The 24,210-nt window shown below is 37.9% G+C and overlaps 1 protein-coding gene across 2 annotated transcripts in view; it reads right to left on the bottom strand.

Moving 5' to 3' along the window:
* Positions 1-24,210, bottom strand: part of ERP44 (endoplasmic reticulum protein 44) — an 88,250-nt gene that overhangs the window by 37,388 nt on the left and 26,652 nt on the right. The window contains exons 2-4 of one of the 2 annotated variants that reach the window (XM_052645073.1): positions 12,439-12,511; positions 9,966-10,005; positions 4,882-4,997 (exon numbers count right to left, since the gene is read on the bottom strand). In XM_052645073.1, coding sequence (XP_052501033.1) covers positions 4,882-4,997; positions 9,966-10,005; positions 12,439-12,511 — 229 coding nt within the window. The remainder of the gene's footprint in view (positions 1-4,881; positions 4,998-9,965; positions 10,006-12,438; positions 12,512-24,210) is intronic. The other variant, XM_052645074.1, reaches the window with a different exon arrangement.

Below are 24,210 nucleotides of genomic sequence, written 5' to 3' on the forward strand. Positions count from 1 at the left end.
TATTATCTCATAGTACCTAAAACCCTTCCCTTCAAAACAGTTATCCTGATGAGCAATTGTGTGTGTACTGCCCTTGCCTTTCTGGGTTTATCTGGCTCATTGCTGTATCTCAAAAACTTCCCACACTGCACTACAAAGAGCAGGCATATTAAAAAAAATGCTGAATAAGTAAATAACACTATCTAACTCAAGGGGCTGTGGCGAAGATAACTGAAATAATACACACAAAAAGCATGCCTAACTCCAGTAGGTTTTTCCCAACAACCTGACTAGAATTTTTTTCCAAGATCTTTTTCCAAGAAATAACACTATTATTTTGAATGGAAGTTCTGGGTGACACACTGAGTCAGAAGCAAGACAGACTTAAGTATCAGAAGGTAAGACAGAGTAGGTTGCCACAGTACCAGACAGGTGATTAATAAGAAAACCTATGTGGACAGGATGGTATTTTGATTCTGAGGTCACCTTCTGGTTTTGATAGGAAACTTTATATCAAACTTCTGTCTGACAGACACAAATCCTAAAGCACCAAGTAGGTACACTTGGCTGGAAAAACTACTGTAAGGAAGCAAAGACTGTAAGAAGTAAAACTTTTTATTTGCATACAGCATAACTGTCTAAGTAAGGGATCTACATAAGACTTATTAGAACTAATAAGTACCAGTATACAAGATCATTATACAAAAATCAATTGTATTTTATATACCAGCAATAAACATCAGAAATTAAAATTTTAGTTTTGACAAATGTACCATGGAAAGGTAAAATGTCAATCAATATTAGGATAAACTAGGTTAGGGGGTAGAAGGAAGGTCACTGTATTATCTTCAGAATTTTTCTACAATATATCTCTACATTTGCTCCAAAAATAAAAAGGTTATTTGAAAAGTATCATTTACAACAGCATCAAAAAATAAATACCTATTGATAAATCTGACAGAGATGTGAAAGACATGTAAACTAAAACATTGCTGAAAACTGCAAAATACTGCTAAGAGAAGCAGAAAAGACCTAAATAAATGGGAAGACATACAGTATTCATGGATTAAAAGAGTCAATAATGTCAAAATGACAGTTCTCCACAAAGTGGTCTAAGGGTTCAAAGCCATCCCAGTTAGAACCCCAGCCATCCTCCCGCAACCACACCCTATGGCTAGAAATTAACAAGCTGATTCTATAAGTCTTACAGAAATCCAAAGCAACTAGAGTAACCTAACCACTGTGAAAAAAACGACAAACTTAGAAGATTTAAACTACTTGCTTTGAGACTTACTACAAATCTAAGAGTTGAATCACTGGAAAAGACTCTGATGCTGGGAGGGATTGGGGGCAGGAGGAGAAGGGGACGACAGAGGATGAGATGGCTGGATGGCATCACTGACTTGATGGACGCGAGTCTGAGTGAACTCCGGGAGTTGGTGATGGACATGGAGGCCTGGCGTGCTGCGATTCATGGGGTCGCAAAGAGTCGGACACGACTGAGCGACTGAACTGAACTGAACTGAACAAATCTAAAGTAATCTAGAAAGTGAGGTACTGATATTAATATAAACAGACAAATATATCCAGTACAGAACAGAGACGAGAAATAGATCCATATATATATGGTCAGATGATTCTGACAAAGATGCAAAGGTTAGTGAAGAAAGGATTGTCTTTTCAACAAATAATGTCAGAACAACTTGGCAACTATTTAAAAAAAAAAGGCACTCTAATCCAAATATTGTGCCACAAATAAAAATTAAGTCTAAATGCATCACAGACTTAAATGTACACTTCATACATAAAATTTATGAAAGAAAAAATAGCAGAAAATCTTTGTGATCATGGGTGAGGCAAAGATTTATTAGAGAATTAAAAAGTATAGTCCATTTTTGAAAAGGACAGAATTAGATGTCTTTCAGAAGATACTCTCAAAGAAAACTTGAGATCTCATACTTCCTAACTTCAAAACTCATTACAAGGCTACAATAATTAAAAAAAAAAAGTGTGATACTAGCATAAACACAGACATATTGACCAATGGAACACAACAGATTATCCAAAAATAAACCCTCATATATATGCTCAAAAGATTTTTGACAAGGGTGTCAAGATCATTCAACAGAGAAAAGACAGTCTCATCAACAAATGGTGTTAGAAAAGCTGAATGTCCACTTGCAAAAGAATGAAACTGGATCCTTACCTTGAACCATACACAAAATTCAAAATGGGTAAAAACCTAAACTTACCATCTAAATGATAACACTCTAAAAAGAAAATATAGGAGAAAAGATTCACGACATTGGATTTGCAATAATTTCTTGGATATAACACCAAAGAAATTATTGCAAATCCAAACGTTGGCAGTTCCATGGTCACCTGAGGATGGACGGGAGAGACACACCACAAAGGAGCATAAGCAAAATTTGAGGGATGACAGATATGTTGATATCTTGACTATGATCATAGTTTCACAGCTGTACATGTGTCAAAATATTAAATTGTTATAATTTAAGCTTGTGCAGTTTACTATATGTCAATTATACTTCAATAAATCTTAAAAAAAAAAAGGCAAACCCTAACAGGCATTTTTCTCCATACTACAGGACTCTTAAGGTCCTTCCAGATGAAAACTTCTGCAATTCAACTATTAAGTGAGGGATTACCCAAAGTACAGCCTATTGTACAATCCCTAAAGACAGAGTGGAAAATATGAACAAATCATTAATAAGGATTTCATGGTGTCACTTTAAAAAGGGAAGAATTGGGCTTCCCTGGTGACAGAGTGGATAAGAATCCACCTGCCATTGCAGAGGACACAGGTTTGTTTTCTGGTCTGGGAAGATTCTAAATGCTGTGGAGCAACAAAGCCTGTGAGCTGCAACTACTGAGCCCAAGCTTGTGTGCTGCAAATATTGAAGCCCATGCGCCCTACAGCCTACATACTACAACTACTGAGGCCCACAAGCTGCAACCACTGAGCCCACATGCTGCAGCTACTGAAGCCCAGGCACCTAGACTGTGTTCAGCAACAGAAACGATTGCGACGAGAAGCCTGCAAACTGCAACGAAGAGTACCCCTCCGCCTACTCCAACTAGAGAAAGCCCATGTAAAGCAATGAAGACCCAGCGCAGCCAAAAAAGGGGGAAGAATTACACAGAAGGGAAAAAAAATACTTAAATAAAACACACAGTGTCTCAGATATAACTTTCACTAGTAAGAAACTAATTCTGTAGATGTCTCTAGTGAATTAAAAAAAAAAATCTTAATTATGGCTATTTACTCCCATAAAAAGATTACTAGCAATGATGTTAGATTTATTTATGTTCACTAATCTGTTAGAATTAATGATATATATTGTTAAATAAGTTAATTTTTCTAATAACTGTAAGCTTGAGAGCAGAATTTCAGATCTTATAATCCAAATTCAGTCAAAGTAGGGACTGTTGTCTGTTCTAATTAAATACATTAAGAATAGAAAATTTTGAAATGAGAGCCCACACCAAAAACCTCATGTTCTCTGTCAGGGAAAGGTGGGAGGAAAGATCCAAAAAGCAGGGTGGGAATGCAGGCCATGGTTGCACTCACAACCTTTTCTTGCTCCCTTCCTCTTATATAGTTATGAACCTCAGCAGACAGATATGTGGGGCATGGTTTAGGAGATTTGGAAATACTTTGCTGTCAGCTGTTTCTGCCTAGCACAGGGCTTTACCAGAAAATCCCCAAACCATTTGTTGAACTGAATGGAAAAGAAGTAAATGGGTCTGGGAAGGCATTTGGTCAGGAGATCTGGATTTGAATTCTGCCCTGACTAAACAGTAAGCTATATGACACTGGTTAAGTCACTTTTTTATTTCCATTTTCTCATCAGCAAAGTGAAAAGTTAGTGTATACAAACATGTGCACGGACACACACACACACAGTCTTGTCAGGTGAAATGTAAAGGACAGGAAATCTGCAGAATAGGAATGTTCTGTAATTCAGGCCAACTTACCAATAACTCAATACTTTTTTTAATGAGCTATCTTTGTCACCCAGAAACACTCAGATGCTTGAGATTCAAAGAATTAATTTGGTCTCCACTTATTAACAAAAGGGAGATTTAAAAACAAAGCTAATAGTTCCTGCCTTTGAAGAACTGACATTACAGTTGGTGAGACAGCCAAGACACAATGAAGCAGAACTACAAAGCGCAATGACTTTGGCACTCTGAGAGAGTTACATTCAGGGATAACAGAAGCACTCAGGAAGAAACCTCCAAGTAAGCACCCTGGCTCACACTGGAGAAATCTGTCATGTATACAGAAAATTATAAGGATTTTACAAAGAAAGCACCAGTGAGACAAATGAAGTCCAAGAGGTTGGGTTCTAAGTAGGACTAACCTAAGTTTCTCAAAATTAATCAGTAACTAGAGCAAATTATACCTCAAAGATAGTTTAAGACATCCTAGTAGAATCTTTTATATAAGAGAAACCACACAAAAATCTGAGACTGTTTTATTTGAAATGACTACAAATGGTATTTTTGCATGATTCTAAAACTAACAGAAATCATTTTCTTTCCTAAGCCTATATATCAATTTTATTTATTGATTTTGGTATTTGCTTTGGTAGAAAACCACAATGATTTACTACCTGCATGCTTGCCCTACTATAGTTTAATGAAAAAAAAGTTTTTTTTTTTAATCCTTCACACAGGCAAAATGGAAAGTTGTATTGTAAGTATCCATACATAAAGATTAAATATTAATATTTTAACCAAAGTCAAGAGCATTTTTGTCTTGTTCTCTACTTAAAACAGAGCATTAAAAAAAAGTGTGTGGGTATGTGTGTGTGTGTGTGTGTAGGAGAGGTGGGGACAGGACAGTTTCTTCCAGACTTCCTATGAGGTACTTACAGTGCTGATCACAGTCAACTCTGGCAAAGACTACTTGATTTGCATTTGGGTATTCTTCCTTAATGACATTGGAAGCTTCCTCAAAAATTGGGTGCAACATCTGGCTGAAACGACACCTATGCACAGAAAAGGATACCAATTAAAACTGAAAAGTAGAAGCAATAAAATTTTATTTTTGTTGTTATCTGTTTATATTTAGTATTTACTATATGTACAATAAACAGAATTAACAATCACACTGTTAATTCAGGATTCCTGATGTCATTCACTGGAGATGAAAACAATTTGAAATTCAAAGACTATTCCGTTTCAGACTGTACAAATAATTTAAAGATGGATCTCTCACAGAGGCAATGAAACAAGTGTGAGATAAGTCCTCTAAAATGTATCTACTTGGATCTGTAATTACTGAGTCTCAGGCATTTATAAACGAAATTAGCTTCTCCGAATAATGAACGTATTTTTAGACTACAAAGTCTTTAAAATGATAAGTTTATTGCAAATATTAGACTGATTCACCTGACAAGTTCAATCAAATCTCATAGGCAGGTTAATATGAAAATGGCATATGGTGTAGACTGAACTGTTTCCTCTCAAAATTTACCTCTCGTTCAAATAGGCTTTTGTATGTATAAGCTATTAAACATACTAAGTTCAGGAGCAAACTTTTTTAATTCTCAAAGGAGACTTCCTGTCCATGTGTCCTCTGTCTGTAGCTTTTTGCTCTGCCTTTACTTTTAAAAGGGGCCATAAACCCCACAATATTTTAGAAACATAAGACTTCTAATTCCGACTGCCCCTTGATCAAGCCAACTACTTCACAAATGTATCCTCTGAGTCATTAAAGGCACCTGATGAGAAAGAGAAGAATCAGAATCAGCACACAAGCAGCTGGGCTAGAATGGTTATTTTCATATGAAAAAGGTATTGAGTGTTTATTAACAACAACAACAAGAACACAACTATAATTCCTACTATTGTTTCCAGAGCCCTTTTCCATCAAGAAATGTACCTAAATGAAGCCTGTGAACTCTAATCCACATGTAATTAGGTCAAAGAAAGAAAGTTTTAGTCACTCAGTCGTGTCTGCCTCTTTGCGACCCCATGAACTATAGCCCCCCGGGCTCCTCTGTCCATGGAATTCTCCAGGCAAGAATACTGGAGTAACCACTCCTTTCTCCAGGGGATCTTCTCAAACCAGGGATCGAACCCACATCTCTTGCATTGCAAGCAGATTCTTTACTGTCTGAGCCAGGGAAGCGCAATTAGGTCATACATATTAATTATAATTTAAGAAAAATATAAAGTCTATGACAGGATACAAACTTTATATACTTCCTCCCTATTTCTCTTTGTATGTAACTCTTCTAGCCCACTCACCTGACTTCCTAATGAGATGTCATAGAAAATACCAAGGAGACACAATCTGTGTCTTCAATCTCTCGCTTTCAAGTGGCTCTTTTCTCTTCTAGCATTCTTAAATCTCTCCCATCTGGGATAGGTGGATGGGGTCTGCAGACATCAGGGACCGTGTCTTATTCTGAGACTACATATTCTAATAAGCATTTCAGTAGATTTCTGTTAAATGAATAAATTGGTAGGATGGAGGAACTGGACAGGCTAGGGTCACAGGTTTCTGGGTTCTAGAGGGCCAGGGAGGCAAGGGGTAAGGATTGCATGATGATTTCTTGAAGAAATTAGGATATGGCTTAGTAAAGAATCCTGATTTAAGGGCAAGAAAAGAGAGATATTAAGGGCTCCTTTCTGGATTATCCAGTTTGCTGCTCAATAAGCACTTATAGCACTTATCCTATTAAAACAGGATCAGTTATAATACCAAAAGGTGAAAGGGGAAGATAAAATAAAACTTCAATTGCAATATAAAGTTACATTTACAAAAGTGACACAACCAAAGCAAACAGATCTATTAACAGGGCCTTGGAACTGTGGTGTTGGAGAAGACTCTTCAGAGTCCCTGGGACTGCAAGGAGATCCAACCAATCCATTCTAAAGGAGATCAGTCCTGGATGTTCCTTGGAAGGACTGATGGTAAAGCTGAAACGCCAATACTTTGGCCACCTCATGCGAAGAGTTGACTCACTGGAAAAGACTCTGATGCTGGGAGGGATTGGGGGCAGGAGCAGAAGGGGACGACAGAGGATGAGATGGCTGGATGGCATCACCGATTCAATGGACATGAGTTTGAGTGAACTCTGGGAGTTGGTGATGGACAGGGAGGCCTGGCTTGCTGCAGTTCATGGGGTCGCAGAGTTGGACACGACTGAGTGACTGAACTGAACTGAAGAGTCATCTGAATCCAATCTCCGTATCTAGTACTTGAAATCAACCCTTTACAAATCAACCAAATGAGGCAAAAGTCTTTGAGGGGATAATTTAAGGACACTTACTAGTATAACCTAGTGGGAAAAAAATAAGCTTCAAAGTCAGACATACTTGAGGTTAAATCTCAGTTCCACCACTTACTAGCCGAACGACCTCTCTGAGCCTCAATTTCCTCAATCTAAAATGGAAATTATAATACCTACCTGGAGAGTAGTTCTGAGCATTAAAAACAATATATGTAAGGAACCTGGCACATAACAGCATTATTAAGTTCTACTGTGGTTTACTGTCCTTTCAGGTATATTTTTAGGCAACTCTGTTAGAGAATTCTTCCTTAAGCTGTGCCAGATCCACAACTCCCAGAGGGAACTCAGAATCCTGACTTTGAGGCCACACAGTGTAAGTCTAAGTCCTATGTCAAGTTATCCACGTTTTTTTCCATTGAATAAAACAGCATTAACTTATGTGCAACTCCAAGTATTCTTTGGGAATAGGCTTCTCAAATAACTGTAGTTAGTCCACATTTCTAATCTGCTTTTTCACAACAAGGTTGGTGGCATGTTCTATTTCTCTTTCTTACAACACACAAAACCCCTCCATCAAGGTAACTGCATTCTACTGGGTTGGCCAAAAAGTTCATTTGGGTTTTCTGCAACATCTTATGGAAAAACCCAAATGAACTTTTGGGCCAACCCAACAGTTTCAACTCTGCCACAATCTAGTCAGGTAAGTATGGGAAAAGTATGAATCTGTTTACTTTTAAAGTGGACTGAATTCAATAATTTTCTACCACATTCTGTGGTTAATGTTACATATGCTGCTGCTGCTGCTGCTAAGTCACTTCAGTAGTGTTCGACTCTGTGCAACCCCATAGACAACAGCCCACCAGGCTCCACCATCCCTGGTATTCTCCAGGCAAGAACGCTGGAGTGGGTTGCCATTTCCTTCTCCAATGCATGAAAGTGAAAAGTGAAAGCGAAGTCATTCAGTCGTGTCTGACTCATAGCGACCCCATGGACTGCAGCCTACCAGGCTCCTCCGCCCATGGGATTTTCCAGGCAAGAGTACTGGAGTGGGGTGCCATCGCCTTCTCCGAATGTTACATCTGGACAACCCTAATTTACTTCGGAAACTATCTTCTGTTGTACATTTTATAAATGGAATTTTTTCTGTATAGGTTCAACATTCTACTGAAGTTCTTTAAATACAGATACTATACATTGTTGATCCAGTAAATATTTACTATGCACTTATCTGCCAACTGTCATGCAAAGTGCTTGGTGATTCATGTTGAAAAAAAGATAGATATGGTACAAAGTTAATGATAGAGGAGGGAGGTACCAACTAAACCATGGCATACAAGTGTTATGACTGGCTAAGTATGCAGGGTTATGAGCAGATATAGAAAGGGTTTCTAACTGTACTTGAGAGTAGGGGTAGGGGCATGATGTAGGAAGGTGGCCTGGAGAAAGTGGCGTCTAATCTAAGACTTGAAGGATGGTTCAGACTTAATGAAGTAAACAAGTGGGTGAGAGAAGAGAGATTCATTCAGACAGAGAAATACCATGACTAAAGGTCAGTGATGAACGGATACAGAGTATTACAGAAACATAACAGAACAGAATGTGGGAATGGAGAGAGGCAAGAGATACAGCAGCAGAGGTAGGAAGGAACAGGGCCACCAGGGGCCTTCCAGGCCAAGGTAAGGGACTCAACTAAAAGTAATGGAAAACATTTAAGGTTTTTAAGATGAGGTGTAAACTAATCTAATTTTCACTTTAGGAAAGACTACTCTGGCTTACTTTGTAGCAAAAAGAATGGAGACATATAAGACCAGAAGCAGAGGAAATAAGCTAAGACTGTTAATAGATATCTAGGTAAGCTGCAGGACTATGTGTGGCCTGATGTAGGGGTAGAGGCACCTGCTAGGTGCTAAGCCCAAAAGGGTCATATAAGATATAGACTGTCTAGGAGTAAGGATGATGTGAGTTGTTTCAAACTTCTCTCCAGCTGAAGTACCCCTCTTCCTATCCCCATGCCACATTCTTTAACATCTACAATATACTGTGCCCTTGTCTCAATGCTGGGAACACTAAGAAAAACTTTATCTCTGCCCTCAAAATTGATTTGCTGGAACACAGAGACTGAAGACAAAACAGTGTAGTAAGAAAAGAATGTGGGACATAGGAAACTATATGAACACACAAGACAGAATCCGATTCAGACAGGGAAAGGAGTAAAGGCTTCCTAGAAGTAGTAGTAGATGGTATGTATTACAAAATATCAACATTATTTTTCCTTCTAAATCTGCCATACCACATCCTCACCTCCAAACACTGCCCTACTTCCTCAGTAAGGAAAAACAGACAACTGCAGTATGTACATGTGTGTATGCATGTGTGAGTGCCAGATGGAGAGACAAACAGAGACAGACAGACTGAGTAAGACAGAAATCTGAGCTATTCTGTAACCTCTTTTATTTTAAAATGTGGGATGATGGAATCAGTATATTGTCTCTCTTAAAACAAATGCTCACCAAATTAAGTTGCTTCATCTATGAATGAATGAACCTGAATTATTAATTTTGTTTATGGAATATTGTCTTACAGAAGAAACAGGCTTCCCTACTTACTCTTTTCTAGCAAAGAAAAATCACCTCTAGAAAGTTAAAAGCAAAAAACAAAATAATCCCAAAACCCTTAATGATGTACCCCTCCCCGCCAAAACAAGGTATTACTTACCAATCAGCATAAAAATTTACTAAAGCAACATCAGCATTGTCTGAAATTGAAAAACAAAACCAAACAACCTAAGTTACGTGTGTCTACATAATTATGACATAATTCAAGATAATGGTTTTCATCATAGCCTTTTCTATTTTAAAGGCTCACTAAAAATATACAGTAACTATTAAGTTATCTCTCACTCAGAAACCTGTACATAGCATCAAAAATGGCTTACATAATTTGTGGGAGCCCCTATTCCTTTTCTCTACATCCACCATCTTAATACCTCCACTGAATGAATATAAAATAGAGAATCAAGCTCAGATCAGGCAAGTAAGCTACTAAATAGCCTACTCTCATAAAAAGTGAAGTGGAGTGATCTGGATTTTATTAATCCACTTTTTGACCTTCCATATTCATGAATAACTGAGAATTAGCTCTGCAAATATTGCACTGGCCAAAAAGTTCATTTGGTTTTTCCTTAAGATGTCACTGAAATGGAGAAGGAAATGGCAACCCACTCCAGTAATCTTGCCTGGGAAATCCTATGGACAGAGGAGCCTGGCAGGCAAAGAGTCAGACACAACTGAGGGAGGGGCAGGCGCTCGCTAGAGACCCCAAAGCTTTTCACCCCTGGTCTGGGAAGACCGCACATGGCAGAGCAGCTGAGCCCATGCATCAACAGCCACTGGGCCGGGGCTCTCGAGCCCGGGAGCCGCAGTACTGAGGTCTGTGGGCACCAGAGCCTGTGCTCCCCGAGAGGAGCCACCGCGGTGAGAAGCCCACACCCCCCTAAAGAGCAGCCCCTGCTCGCCACAGCTAGAGAAAAGCCCCCGCCGCATGAAGACCCTGCATAACCATAAATAAAATCATTTAAAAAACATAAAAAAAAAAAAAGACGTCACTGGAAAACCCAAACAAACTTTTTGGCCAACCAATAAAATCCTATTTCAGAGAACAGACTTGTATAACTAAGCTATTTCTAAAACTCAGATGCCACCTAGTAGCAACAAGTAATCTACAAATAACAGTGTTGCATAAGATGTACCTTTTCTGGTTCCTACCCCTTTAACATTTATTCTCTGTTGCAAAATATAACAGTATTATTTGCATATCCAGATGTGAAGACAGGAGAAAGATATCTGTTCCTTTTGCCTAAATCTAACAAAAACTCAATACCCAGTAAACTGCATGCATGCACACAGGCATGCAAGCACACGCACACGCGCACATATACACACACACACACGCAAATCATACCCACAAAGATATTCTAGAATGTGAAAGATGAAAGGAGTGAAGATGATTTGTGAGTTTCAATTCTCTTTTTCCTTTTTTATTTAATATCTTTAAAGCACTTTTTATCCACGTACTATTCACTAATGCAGAGTGGTTCTCAAACTGTGATTCCTGGGACCAGAAGCATCAGCATCACACTGGAACTTGAAGAAATGCAAAATTCCTAGGTTGGGTCTAGCGATTTCTATCAGAAACTGGGGGCAGGCCTATCAATACTGGTATTATAGGTCCTTCATGTGACACTGATACAGGCTAAAGTTTCTCTCAAGATGTTATGAGGAGGGAGGTGGGAGGGGGGTTCATGTTTGGGAACGCATGTACACCCGTGGTGGATTCATGTCAATGTATGGCAAAACCAATACAGTATTGTAAAGTAAAATAAAGTAAAAATACAAATTAAAAAATAAAATAAAGTTTCTCTCAAGAAATCCCACAATGTGGGAATAGACTTTCTAGCATTTAAAACTAGTTCCAAGGAAACAAGACAACATATGATGGTCAATGAATAATGCTTTTATCTTTCATTATTTTTAGTTTTGCTCAAACCAGTGGGTGAAACGAAATGTTTTTTTAAAAAAAGACATCATTTATCCACAGTACATTTTCTTAAATTTCCTAAGTTGTGATTTTCCTATTAACCACATCTTTACCTTCCCTCTATTTCTAAAAACAAGAAGAAATGTCTTCCCCCAAATTAATTGAATCTACAATCACACTGTCAACAAACAAGCAAAAAGACTTACTAAACTTAATTGGATCAATGACAAAAAAAAGAAATCAGAGTACGTGATATAGTTAAAAGCTAAAAAAGACACACATACAAAAAATTGTAGACTGTGTCCTAAGGTCATTAACATAATACTGCACAGTGGAAACTGCTGGTCTTTAAGCAACAAAATACTCTAAGAGTGGTATTTATGACAAGGCAAAGAAACAAAACAAGACTAAAAGTTTACCTGTAAGACAGGAAAGCAGACTTACACATTTTAAGAAATTTTACCAAAAACTAAAATGAAAAGTGCTTAAATACATATGCACACACACACACACACACACACACACCCCATGGAATTAATCAGAATGCTGGCTCTTCAACTGTTTTAGGTAACTGAGATTTCATTTTGTTTTTCTATATAAACTAATTCTTAATAGAAAAGAAAGTATACTTTAAAAATATGAAGGTACTTACTTAAAATGTCATCTATATTCTCTGTATCAAGACTTATTATTTCAGCTGTTACAGGAGTAAAAACCCAAGTTACCTGGAAATTTAAAAAACGTGAAATTAATAAATGTTTCTACAAAAGGCAAATGATGCTGAAAGTCTAAAAAGAAAATTTACAAACTAAGTTGGTTCCACTAGTTAAAAAATTACCAAGTAGTTTTGATCTTTATCACCTACTCTAACTCTTCATGGGATCACTGAAACAGGAGCAGTACAACTTCTCAAGCCTGGAAACGGGGTTCAACAGATTTCCTATACTTCTTTCTAAATACATAAAAGAAACTGTTTCTAAACAGTTTTCAAAATTAAAAATGTACTCACTCTTTTAAATTAATATTCTCAACAACTTTATCTCTGATGCCACTAGAAAAAAAAATTGCCAGATTATTAACAGTCTTGAAAGAATATAAAACCAAGGCTAAGTTTGCTGATTCTAACCCACCATGCTTCTAAGACAGAACAAAATACTGAAAAGAATTCAAGACTTTTCAAATTGTTAACCAAAAGCCCTTCTTGCCTGGTCTTCACATGCAGGTGGTAACAATGTGAAGGTGAGAGGCTATAAAGAAGACAGTAAGAGTAGGTAAAATAAGTGTGTCCACTTTAACATGTCTAAGACACTAAATTCAAAGAAAATCTCAGATTGCCATCTACGAAACAAAGAAAAGGCATGATTTTAAACTAAACAAACAACTGCTTACTTATTTTAAAAAGCTGTATTATTTAAAAAGTAATGTTATCTCACACACTAGTAAAGTAATGCTCAAAATTCTCCAAGCCAGGCTTCAGCAATACGTGAACTGTGAACTTCCAGATGTTCAAGCTGGTTTTAGAAAAGGCAGAGGAACCAGAGATCAAATTGCCAACATCCACTGGATCATTGAAAAAGCAAGAGAGTTCCAGAAAAACATCTATTTCTGCTTTACTGACTATGCCAAAGCCTTTGACTGTGTGGTTCACAACAAACTGTAGAAAATTCTGAAAGAGATGGGAAGACCTGATCTGTCTCCTGAGAAATCTGTATGCAAGTCAGGAAGCAATAGTTAGAACTGGACATGAACAACAGACTGGTTCCAAATAGGAAAAGGCGTACGTCAAGGCTGTATATTGTCACCCTGCTTATTTAACTTCTATGCAGAATACATCATAAGAAACGCTGGGCTGGAGGAAGCACAAGCTGGCATCAAGATTGCCACGAGAAATATCAATAATCTCAGATACACAGATGACACCACCATTATGGCAGAAAGCAAAGAAGAACTAAAGAGCCTTTTGATGAAAGTGAAAGAGGAGAGTGAAAAAGTTAGCTTAAAGCTCAACATTCAGAAAATGAAGATCATGGCATCTGGTCTCATCACTTCATGGGAAATAGATGGGGAAACAGTGGAAACAGTGGCAGACTTTATGTTTCTGGGCTCCAAAATCACTGCAGATGGTGACTGCAGCCATGAAATTAAATATGCTTCCTCCTTGGAAGGAAAGTTATGACCAACCTTGATAGCATATTCAAAAGCAGAGACATTACTTTGCCAACAAAGGTCCATCTAGTGAAGACTGTGGTTTTTCCAGTGGTCATATATGGATGTGAGAGTTGGACTGTGAAAAAAGCTGAGCAACAAAGAATTGATGCTTTTGAACTGTGGTGTTGGAGAAGACTCTTGAGAGTCCCTTGGACTGCAAGGAGATCCAACCAGTCCATTCTAAAGGAGATCAGTCCTGGGTGTTCTTTGGAAGGAATGATGCTAAAGCTGAAACTCCAATACTCTGGCCACCTCATGTGAAGAGTTGACTCATTGGAAAAGACTCTGATGCTGGGAGGGATTGGGGGCAGGAGCAGAAGGGGACAACAGAGGATGAAACAGCTGGATGGCATCACCAGTTCAATGGAGATGAGTGTGAGGGAGGCCTGCTTGCTGCAATTCATGGGGTCGCAAAGAGTCGGACACGACTGAGTGACTGAACTGAACTGAATGTTTAGTGTATTTTATTTTTAGGTTCCATCTTTAATACACTGTGTGTTTTTTATCTTTGTTTCTGCACTCAGAAAGTTTACTTCTAATGGAAAAACAAGCATTAAGTAACAAAGACAAAATCAAATAAATCATGTATGGCATCCAATGCAATAAGTAATTTGATAAATACAATGAGTGAAAGAGATGTTTCAACATCATACTTGGTGGGATTGGTGAACAAGTCCATGAAAAATAAACTCAACCAAGGAATGAATACATACAAAAACCAGCAAAGAGGATAAAGGGAGAAACTGAGTATTAATTTCCAAAAGAGACCCACACCTGCTTTGGCAGCAAGCTGTAAGGAAAAGTCTGAAACATTGCATATGGCCCAAAAGTACAAACAGGACTGTGCATGTTGATGTGCATCAGTCCTTCCAATGAATATTCAGGACTGATTTCCTTTAGGACTGACTAGTTGATCTCCTTGCAGTCCGAGGGACTCTCAGGAGTCTTCTCCAGCACCACAATTTGAAAGCATCAATTCTTTGGCACTCTGCCTTTTTTATGGTCCAACTCTCACAACCACACATAACTACTGGAAAAACCCTAGTTTTGACTACAGGGAACTTTGTTGGTAAAGTGATGTCTCTGTTTTTTAATATACTGTCTAGATTTGTCACAGTCTTCTTTCCAAGGAGGAAGTGTCTTAATTTCATGGCTGTAGTCACCATCTGCAATGATTTTGGAGCCCCCCAAAAATAAAATCTGTCATTGCTTTCATTTTTCCCCCCATCTATTTGCCATGAAGTGATGGGACCAGATGCAACACTCTTAGTTTTCTGAATGTTGCGCTTTAAGGCAGCTTTTGCACTCTCTTCTTTCACTCTCATCAAGGGGCCCTTTATTCCCCTTCACTTTTTGCCTTTAGAGTGGTATCATCTGTGTATCTGAGATTGTTGATATTCCTCCCATCAGTCTTAAATCCAGCTTAAGCTTCATCCAGCCTAGCATTTTGCATGATGTACTCTGCATGTAAGTTAAATAAGCAGGGTTGATAATATATACCCTTGACATACTCCCTTCCCAATTTTGAACCAGTCTGTTGTCCCATGTCTGGTTCTAACTGTTGCTTCTTGACCTGCATACTGGTTTTTCAGGAGGCAGGGAAGGTAGTCTGGTATGTCCATCTCTTTCAGAATCTTTCAGTTTGCTGTGATCAACACAAAGACTTTAGTATAGTCAATGAAGCATACGTAGATGTTTTCTGGAACTTCCTTGCTTTCTCCATGATCCAACGGATTGTTGGCGATTTGATTTCTGGTTCCTCTGCCTCCTTGAAATCTGCTTGTACATCTGAAAGTTCTTGGTTCACACACTGCTGAAAGCTAGCTTGAAGGATATTGAGCATAACCTTGCTAGCATGTGAAATGAGCGCACTTGTGTGGTAGTCTGAACATTCTTCGGCATTGGAATGTAAACTGACCATTTCCAGTCCTGTGGCCACTGCTGAGTTTTCCAAATTTGCTGACATACTGAGGGTAACATTTTAACAGTATCATCTTTTAGGATTTGAAATAGCTCAGCTGGAATTCCATCACCTCCACTAACTTTGTTCATAGTAACACTTCCTAAGGCCCACTTGACTTCATACTCCAGGATGTCTGGCTCGAGGTGAGTGACCACACCATCATGGTTATCTGGTTATCATTAAGACCCTTTTTGCATAGTTCTTCTGTGTATTCTTATCACTGTTTCTTAATCTCTTGTGCTTCTGTTAGGTCCTTAACATTTCTCTTCTTTACCATGCCCATCCTTGCATGAACTTTTACCTTGATATCTCCAAGTTTCTTGAAGAGCTCTCTAGTCTTTCCTTATTTTAGATTCTTTTTCCATATAAGCCATTCCAGAGTATTGAGTAGAGTTCCCTGTGCTATGCATTAGGTACTTATTTGTTATCTTTTTTTTCCCCAATTCTTTTTTGTTTTTCTGGCCGTGCAGTGTGGCATGTGGGATTCTTAAGTTTCCTGATCAGAGATCAAACCCATGTCCCCTGCAGTGGAAGTGGAGCATCCTGGCCACTGTCCCACCAGGAAATTCCCTTAGTTATCTATTTTACATATAGTATGTATATGTCAACCCCAATCTCCCAATTATCTTCCCCCGCTCTCCTGGGAACCATAAGTTTGTTTCCTACATCTGTGACTCTACTTCTGTTTTGTAAATAAGTTCCACTTGTACCATTTTAGGTTTCACATTAAGCGATATCATATGATCTTCATCTTTCTCAGTCTGACTTATTTTACATAGTGTGACAATGTCTAGGTCCATCCATGTTGCTGCAATTGGCACTGCTTTATTCTTTTTCGTGGATGACTAGTATTCCATTGTATACATGTACCACATCTTCATCCATTCCTCTGTCAATGGATATTTAAATTGCTTCCATTTGCTATCTGGACAGTTTTTGGTTCAATCCTGTTTATGTGTGGAAATCCATTCACTGAACCACTGCTCTTTATCAAATGACAACTAACATTAGACCCTGATCAAGGTACCAAAGACATTCTTCTGCCCACTCATTTCACAGATGCCTTTGGTACTCACAACAGTTACAATTTAAAATTTTATAATTCACCAACACTCAGTTTCTAAGTAATATAAAGACACATATTGATGTAGCTAAATAAGCCCGTAATTTTTGAAATATTTCTATAAATTCATTCTTTTCTTAGAAAAAGCCTGAGAATAATACTAGTCTTATTTTCAAGTTACCATCAGTTCAGTTCAGTTGCTCAGTCGTGTCCGACTCTTTGCAACCCCATGAATTGCAGCACACCAGGCCTCCCTGTCCATCACCAACTCCCGGAGTTCACTCAGACTCACATCCATCGAGTCAGTGATGCCATACCAGTAGTCAATCATTGACATTATTTCTATTAGCTACCAATAAATTATACTCTCCTGAAAGCAGGCCAGATAATTTAAAATCCCCTAATATTTTACTTATATACTAATCTCACTATTTTCAATACCTTGAAAATCAACTGGAAAGCTCAGATTTCCCTCACTAGTCATTACTTACTACCCATACCACAATTAACAAATCTTTTCCCACATCAGTGTATGACTAGCTCTAGACAACTATATAAACTTTTTGAAGATAAACTGAGGGACATTAAAATGTTTAAGGGTGTATGAGCAGAAATAAATTTGAATCACACAGCATCCAATCTAGCAGAGAGAAAAGAGCTTCAAGGAGCCGTACAAAATGAAAGACTTTTTAGGCAGAGGGGAGAAGGAACAAGGACATTATACTAGGCAAAGGAAAAAAAAGTTGGTTGGTTATTGCAAATTTACTTTCCTTTAGAGGATGGTAGTGGGTCTATCTGGCAGATCACCTAACAATTGATAATCCAGTGACTCCTGATTGACCGGTTTAGAGTTCATTTCTGGAAGAACCTCAACTGTAATTAAGTGAAGCCATGGTTTGGTGATGTGGAGCTTAGCATAAATAACTCTACTTGGGGTCTGTTGTCTTGTTTCTAACAACAGTATTGATACCCCAAGATTTTAGAATGGATTGTATGTTGAAAAAAATTCAAGAAGATCACATAAAAATATCATAGAGCAACAAAGCTGGTCATTAGCAAAGTCAAGTCATTAAATAACTCAACAGTCATTGACAGTGTCTGCTAGGTGCTGAGGGCACAAAAGCATAAGGCATATAATATGCATGCTCTATCTCAAGAGCTCTCAAACTAGTGGTGGCAATAACAACTGGAGAAAAAAGTGAGTCACACAGATATGATCATGATCTTCAGCTGTATAAGCCAAGGAAGCCCATTTTTGAAGTTAGTCACCGCCTATCAAAACACATGTTTACAGAGAAGCATATTCTAAACTTAATTGCTTTTTACAAGCTAGACAGTGACAAAAATTAGGCACAATCAATTTGGCTGTATTAAACAGATAACTATTACATAAGAAGCATAGCGCCAATGAGCATGCAACTGCTAAGACAGATTCTGCTAACAGCTGTGTTTAAGGGGGCCCAAAGCAAGCACACACTCTCTGACCCAGTAATCTCTCCTCACTGTAGGGTGTAAAGGAGGCAATTTATCATTAACATTTCTATTAATACACAATATGAGGGGAAAGACAGGTTGTTTATTTGAATTGTTAGCAAGCCCCACTAGTCTGACAAATTGTTTCTTTTCATGTCAGCCATAGGCAGAAACAAGATTCTCCTGGGGAAACATCTTTATGTGTCAAATGCTATAGTGCTTAAGTAAAATATAGACAAGTAGCTCTAAACCAGGAAGGAAGGATGAAAATCATTTTTTAAAATTTATACTTGAAGGTAACTTTTAATTTTTTCTTAAAGAAACAACAAAAGCCTACATAGAAATCTTCAATAGCACTTAATAGTCCTGGAGAATTTAGCCTCTAATGATGAAATATTACAACATACATAAATATACAGACACAAATTTCTGAAATATTTTACAAACTGGTCTTTCTTTCCAGTTCATTAGCTCATTTTCTTGCCAAGAAAATTAAGAAGCATTGCCAATCATCTTATATTGGTTGTAAGCTCAAGCTTAAGCAAGTTCAAGGATATATTGTACAACACAGGAAATACAGCCAGTATTCTGCAGTAACTATAAATGGAAAGTAACCTCTCAAAATGTATAAAGTAAATAAATAGGAGAGTCTTCTTCAGCAAGTAAAGAATATTTTCTTCATTAGATGGTTTTTAAATACTGAGATATCTTTGGGAAGTGAAAAGCTTGCCTTTCCTTTAATGTCTCTGTACCCTTTATGGCCACGCAACTGGGTGGTAAAACCAGTGCACTAGCTGTATTTCCACAGCAATTTTTAAGCCACTCAGTAGCCAGTTACTTTTCTCTTTTCCACTACTGCATAATCAATCCTTCAAAGATTAATTCCTTCTTCCACATTGCTTTATCTGGTTTTCCTGGCAGAAAATGCCTTTTTCCCCCCTGCAAAGCCCAACCTGCTTTGCAAGCATAGAAAAAGGAAAAATGTAGGTTAGGGAAATGGGAGTTACTGCAAAACTAAAATTCTTTCTATATTAGATATCAATTTAAAAAAAGATACAATGAAAAGTTAGTTACATGATTTTTAAAAAGTATTTTGGAAATAAATCTTGGAAGATTTATTATTTACCTTCTCTCAATGTGAGGTCAAACTTACTGTTACAGCGTTAACATGTAAAAATGCTATAATACTAATACATATAAAATGCTCTGGCACTCACTGCTAAGCCCTAATGCAATTCCTCTTTTGAAAAAAACATTAACTGAACAAGATGTCAACCCAACAGGATCTTCTTTAGAAGTACAACTAACAGCAATAATAACATGTGTTGGAAGTGAATCATTAAAATTCTCAGCATAATTTTTAAAATAAATAAATACATTTTCCTAGTACATTAAAACCATTTGAGTGGTTACCATTTGAAAAGAGCCTTAAATGACACTCCCTGAATCAGTATCTCCCTTCAATCCAACCTACCCACAGAGTCCAGACTAATCTTTTTGAATTCTGCTTTGCATGTATCAATTCCTCTGCCCCTAAAAAAAAAAAATCTCCAATGGTTTTTCACTGTCTACAGCATAAAAGCCTAACTCCTTAGCTTGCATTTAGGACCATTCACAAAGTACCCACACTAGCATTCCTAAATCACATCATACTGCTTCCCATTCATATTCTGTACTCCAAGTAACATAAAGTATAGTTAACAGTGACCATACATTCTAGTTGGTCATATACTCTAGGTTGCTTGAGACAAATCTAGTATATGCTTTTTGCCCTGGAATATTATTAATAGCACCACTCTCTTTCAGAAGGGTCCCAGTTTGGACAATAAATTATATATTATATATGGTCAGCCTATTTGTAGTAGACTCTTGGTAACTGGGAGCAACTGTAACTATCTCTTCACAAATCCTAAATTATTAATAAGCATTAATAATGTTCTCCCATATAACAGGCGGTAAAATGAGAGTGGAATGAGAGATGAATAGGGAAAAATAAAGATGGACCAAGATATGAATGCTAAGCTAAACCAATCACTAGCCTTAGGCATTGACTTGAAACACTGGGCTCTTAGGAAGGGGATAAAATTAGTAAAATCAGTAACTTAGAAAAATTATTATATGACTGCTCAAGGATCATTCACAAATGGTCCAAATCCTCTAAGCTACAAATCTAAGAATGCAAGGGGTCTTCAGTATTTGCAGTTCCTAAAATGTGACATCTTAGTCTCTTGCTTCCATACTTTGCACATGTAGTTTCCTCTGCTTGAAACAGCTAGGAAAGCATTTAGTTTTCAAGACCCAGTTCATATGCTCTATGAAGGCTTTCCTGATGATCCCAGACAAGAGTAATTAATTTTGCTCTCCTCTGAAGCTCCAGAGCACTTTCTTAGGTTGTTAACATATTAATTTTTCACACAGATTATCTGTCCTACCTTACCTCCTGTAGGAGACGTTCAGTACCTTGAAAGTAGAGATTGTACCTTATTCCACTTTGTACCCCACACATCACCTACTACAGTACCTACCAGTACATAACGATTACTCAATGTACTAAGTGAATGAATGGGCAGATTGTGGTAATAAACTGAGAATTTAGAAGTGAGAACCAAGGAAAAGGGGTTCACAAATGGGAATAGTCAATAAATATTTTTAACATGTTGGAGAAAAAGAAGGTAATCAAATAAGTCTATTTTAAAATTTATTTTTAATAATGTAATGATGAAAAGCACAACACTAGTGATGATACACACACTCAGATTTAGAAGGATACTCAGAAGTGATCTTTCTATTCACTACAGAAACTCCTTGCTATTGCTGTCTTTGAGCTGTCACAAAACCCTAGTAATACCTTCTTCCAGTTCCCTCAGCTATTCCCTGGCATGACTTCCAGACACTTCAGCACAGAGAATGCTCACACTTACAAATAGCTATGCTACAATAGTGGATAAAAATCCAATATGTCTTGTATTGTTCCATTTTAAGGCTGTTAATTCAGTCATGAAAATAAATGATTTGGGACTTTCAGGACCAGAAGTTAATACAGTTTAATACCAGGCAGAAGAGGTTATTAAATATTTCTTTTGGCAAGATTTATAGTAATAAAAGCATTTCCTCAGCCTTACTATGTTTTATTAGAATATTTAGTAAATGAGTTTAGAAAACAGAAAGTATTTCCAGTGAGTGAGTTTGTATTATAGCCCAATGACTTCAAACTTTGCATTCAAACAATGGTCCCTGAACCAGCAGCAGTGGCATCATGGAAGAGCTGGGGAGAAATGCAGGCCCCACGCCACCTACTGAAGCATAATCTCCACTTTTATAAGATCTCCCAGTGACTCCTGTTCGTATTAAAGTTGAAGAACCATGGCCTTAGAGAACAAAAGTTTTGACTCTGCAAACAAGCACATAAATTCATTTTAAATCATGTACAAGGTTTTTCGGCCCTCAAATATGAATACAGTAAGCTCATTCATGAGAATTTTGTATTGACCAATTTTAGAGAAATGGGGAACTAAAATCTCAATAGAAATCTACATTGATGTTAATTTTTAAAAGTATGTCCTGCTTGAATAGATATTTCTACACAAAAAATAGAAGCTTCAGTAGAGGATGTATCTTCTCTATGGCATTACTGTTCTCAGCTGCCATTACATGTGCGAGGAATTCTGCAGTAACAGCTTACTGTATTTTTGCTGAATCTTTCATTTACCCGCCTTTCTACTGCGAGATTCTCAAAGCCCTTCACAAGCTATGTGTCTCCTACGCGTGCTAAGTCGCTTCAGTCGTATCCAACTCTGTGGGACCCCATGGACTGTAGCCTGCCAGGTTCCTCTGTCCATGGGATTCTCAAGGCAAGAATACTGGAATGGGTTGCCATTTCCTCCTCCAGGGGATCTTCCCGAACCAGGGATCAAACCTGCGTCTCTTAAGTCTCCTGCTTTGGCAGGCAGGTTCTTTACTACTGGCACCACCTAGGACACCTGTGTGTCTCCTATAGCAAGAAACGAGTAATGTACCAGGCACAAGGTTCCTTGCATTTATGATCCAGACTGACAAAGCAGCCTCCCACCTGCAGTCCCAATGCCGTGGGGCCAGAGTGCTTCTCCTCCCTGGGGCGGTGTGCTCACTCTCGGTTTCACATTAAGCTGGCAGGCAGCAGAAACACAGAGGGCTGCAGTTAGCTGCCAGGAGCTAAGAGATGAATGGTCCCCAGAGAAAATAAGCTGAGGCTGATAGGCACTGTAAGAGCCGTGAAGCTGGGTATCAATCCAGGCACATCTCACTGTTAGTATTCCCAGAAGCATTATAATGAACCACAAGTTCAAAGAGAGGGGAAAAACAGGACTAAGTATAGAATAGCACTGGGAAGCTACTATAACCCTTAACTCGCTCAGATACAACTTTCCTATAACATCAGTGCAACGCATTTTGGACAAGTTAGAACCAATTTGCTTTTATAAAGAAACATTAAAACAGTCACAACTTTCTTCATTAAATAACTCAAAATACGGTGGGTGCAGACATGTTTCAGAAAACAAATTCTATGCAAAAACAAAGAATTCAAATGTAAATAATACAATCCCTTAAATCAAATTCTGTCAGTAAAAAAAAACCGTAGAAAATAAAAAGAAAAAAATGCTGTAATTCATACATTTTCTTACATATTAGTTATTTGATCATGCAAGAATTTCCATTAAAAATTGATGTCAAAATTGTGTTTTGTTCTTCACTGTATCCTAAAAATGGATTAATCAATTTACCTGGAAGACAATGCACTTCTCTGACCTTCAGAGAAGAACACTCTTATTACAAAAAACTCTTCAGGACTGAGAATGAGCTTATCATTGTGTGGAAAGGATTTTTTGATAAAACCACCACCTCTCTAAAACCCAGATTTCCAGAAATGGAAGTACTAACAGAACATAGGAACTGGAAGAAAATTCAAGATGAGAATTGTTTTCTTCCTTTTCTGTACACCCTCTGGGACCATGGGGAAATGTGTGAGAGAACATTCCATTCATCACCATCTCCCAATTAGTATCTAGCACTGGATCTGGCAAGATAACAGTCCAGAACAAATATTCATACATATATGCCCAGAGAAAATTATGACTGCCCTCCTTGTGCTAAACTGTAATTCTTCCCCAGGATGCCCGTAAGAGAGTCTACAAATATGTGGTCCAAACATTCTTTTGTTAGGTCACTCATTCAATCCACAAATGTTTCACTGAATCATATATTACATGCTAAGTGCTGTCAGTAAAAACAAGACTGGGAGCTGACTGTTGCTCAGATCATGAACTCCTTATTGCCAAATTCAGACTTAAGTGATGAAAGTGAGGAAAACCACCAGACCATTCAGGTATGACCTAAATCAAATCCCTTATGACTACACAGTGGAAGTGAGCAATAGATTTAACGGACTGGATCTGATAGACAGAGTGCCTGATGAACTATGGATGAAGGTTTATGACACTGTACAGGAGACAGGGATCAAGACCATCCCCATGGAAAAGAAATGCAAAAAGCAAAATGGCTGTCTGGGGAGGCCTTACAAATAGCTGTGAAAAGAAGAGAAGCAAAAAGCAAAGGAGAAAAGGAAACATATAGCCATTTGAATGCAGAGTTCCAAAGAATAGCAAGGAGAGATAAGAAAGCCTTCCTCAGTGATCAATGCAAAGAAATAGAGGAAAACAATAGAACGGGAAAGACTAGAG

Source organism: Budorcas taxicolor, chromosome 8, assembly GCF_023091745.1.
Source record: "Budorcas taxicolor isolate Tak-1 chromosome 8, Takin1.1, whole genome shotgun sequence".
In the NCBI taxonomy this organism is placed as follows: domain Eukaryota; kingdom Metazoa; phylum Chordata; class Mammalia; order Artiodactyla; family Bovidae; genus Budorcas; species Budorcas taxicolor.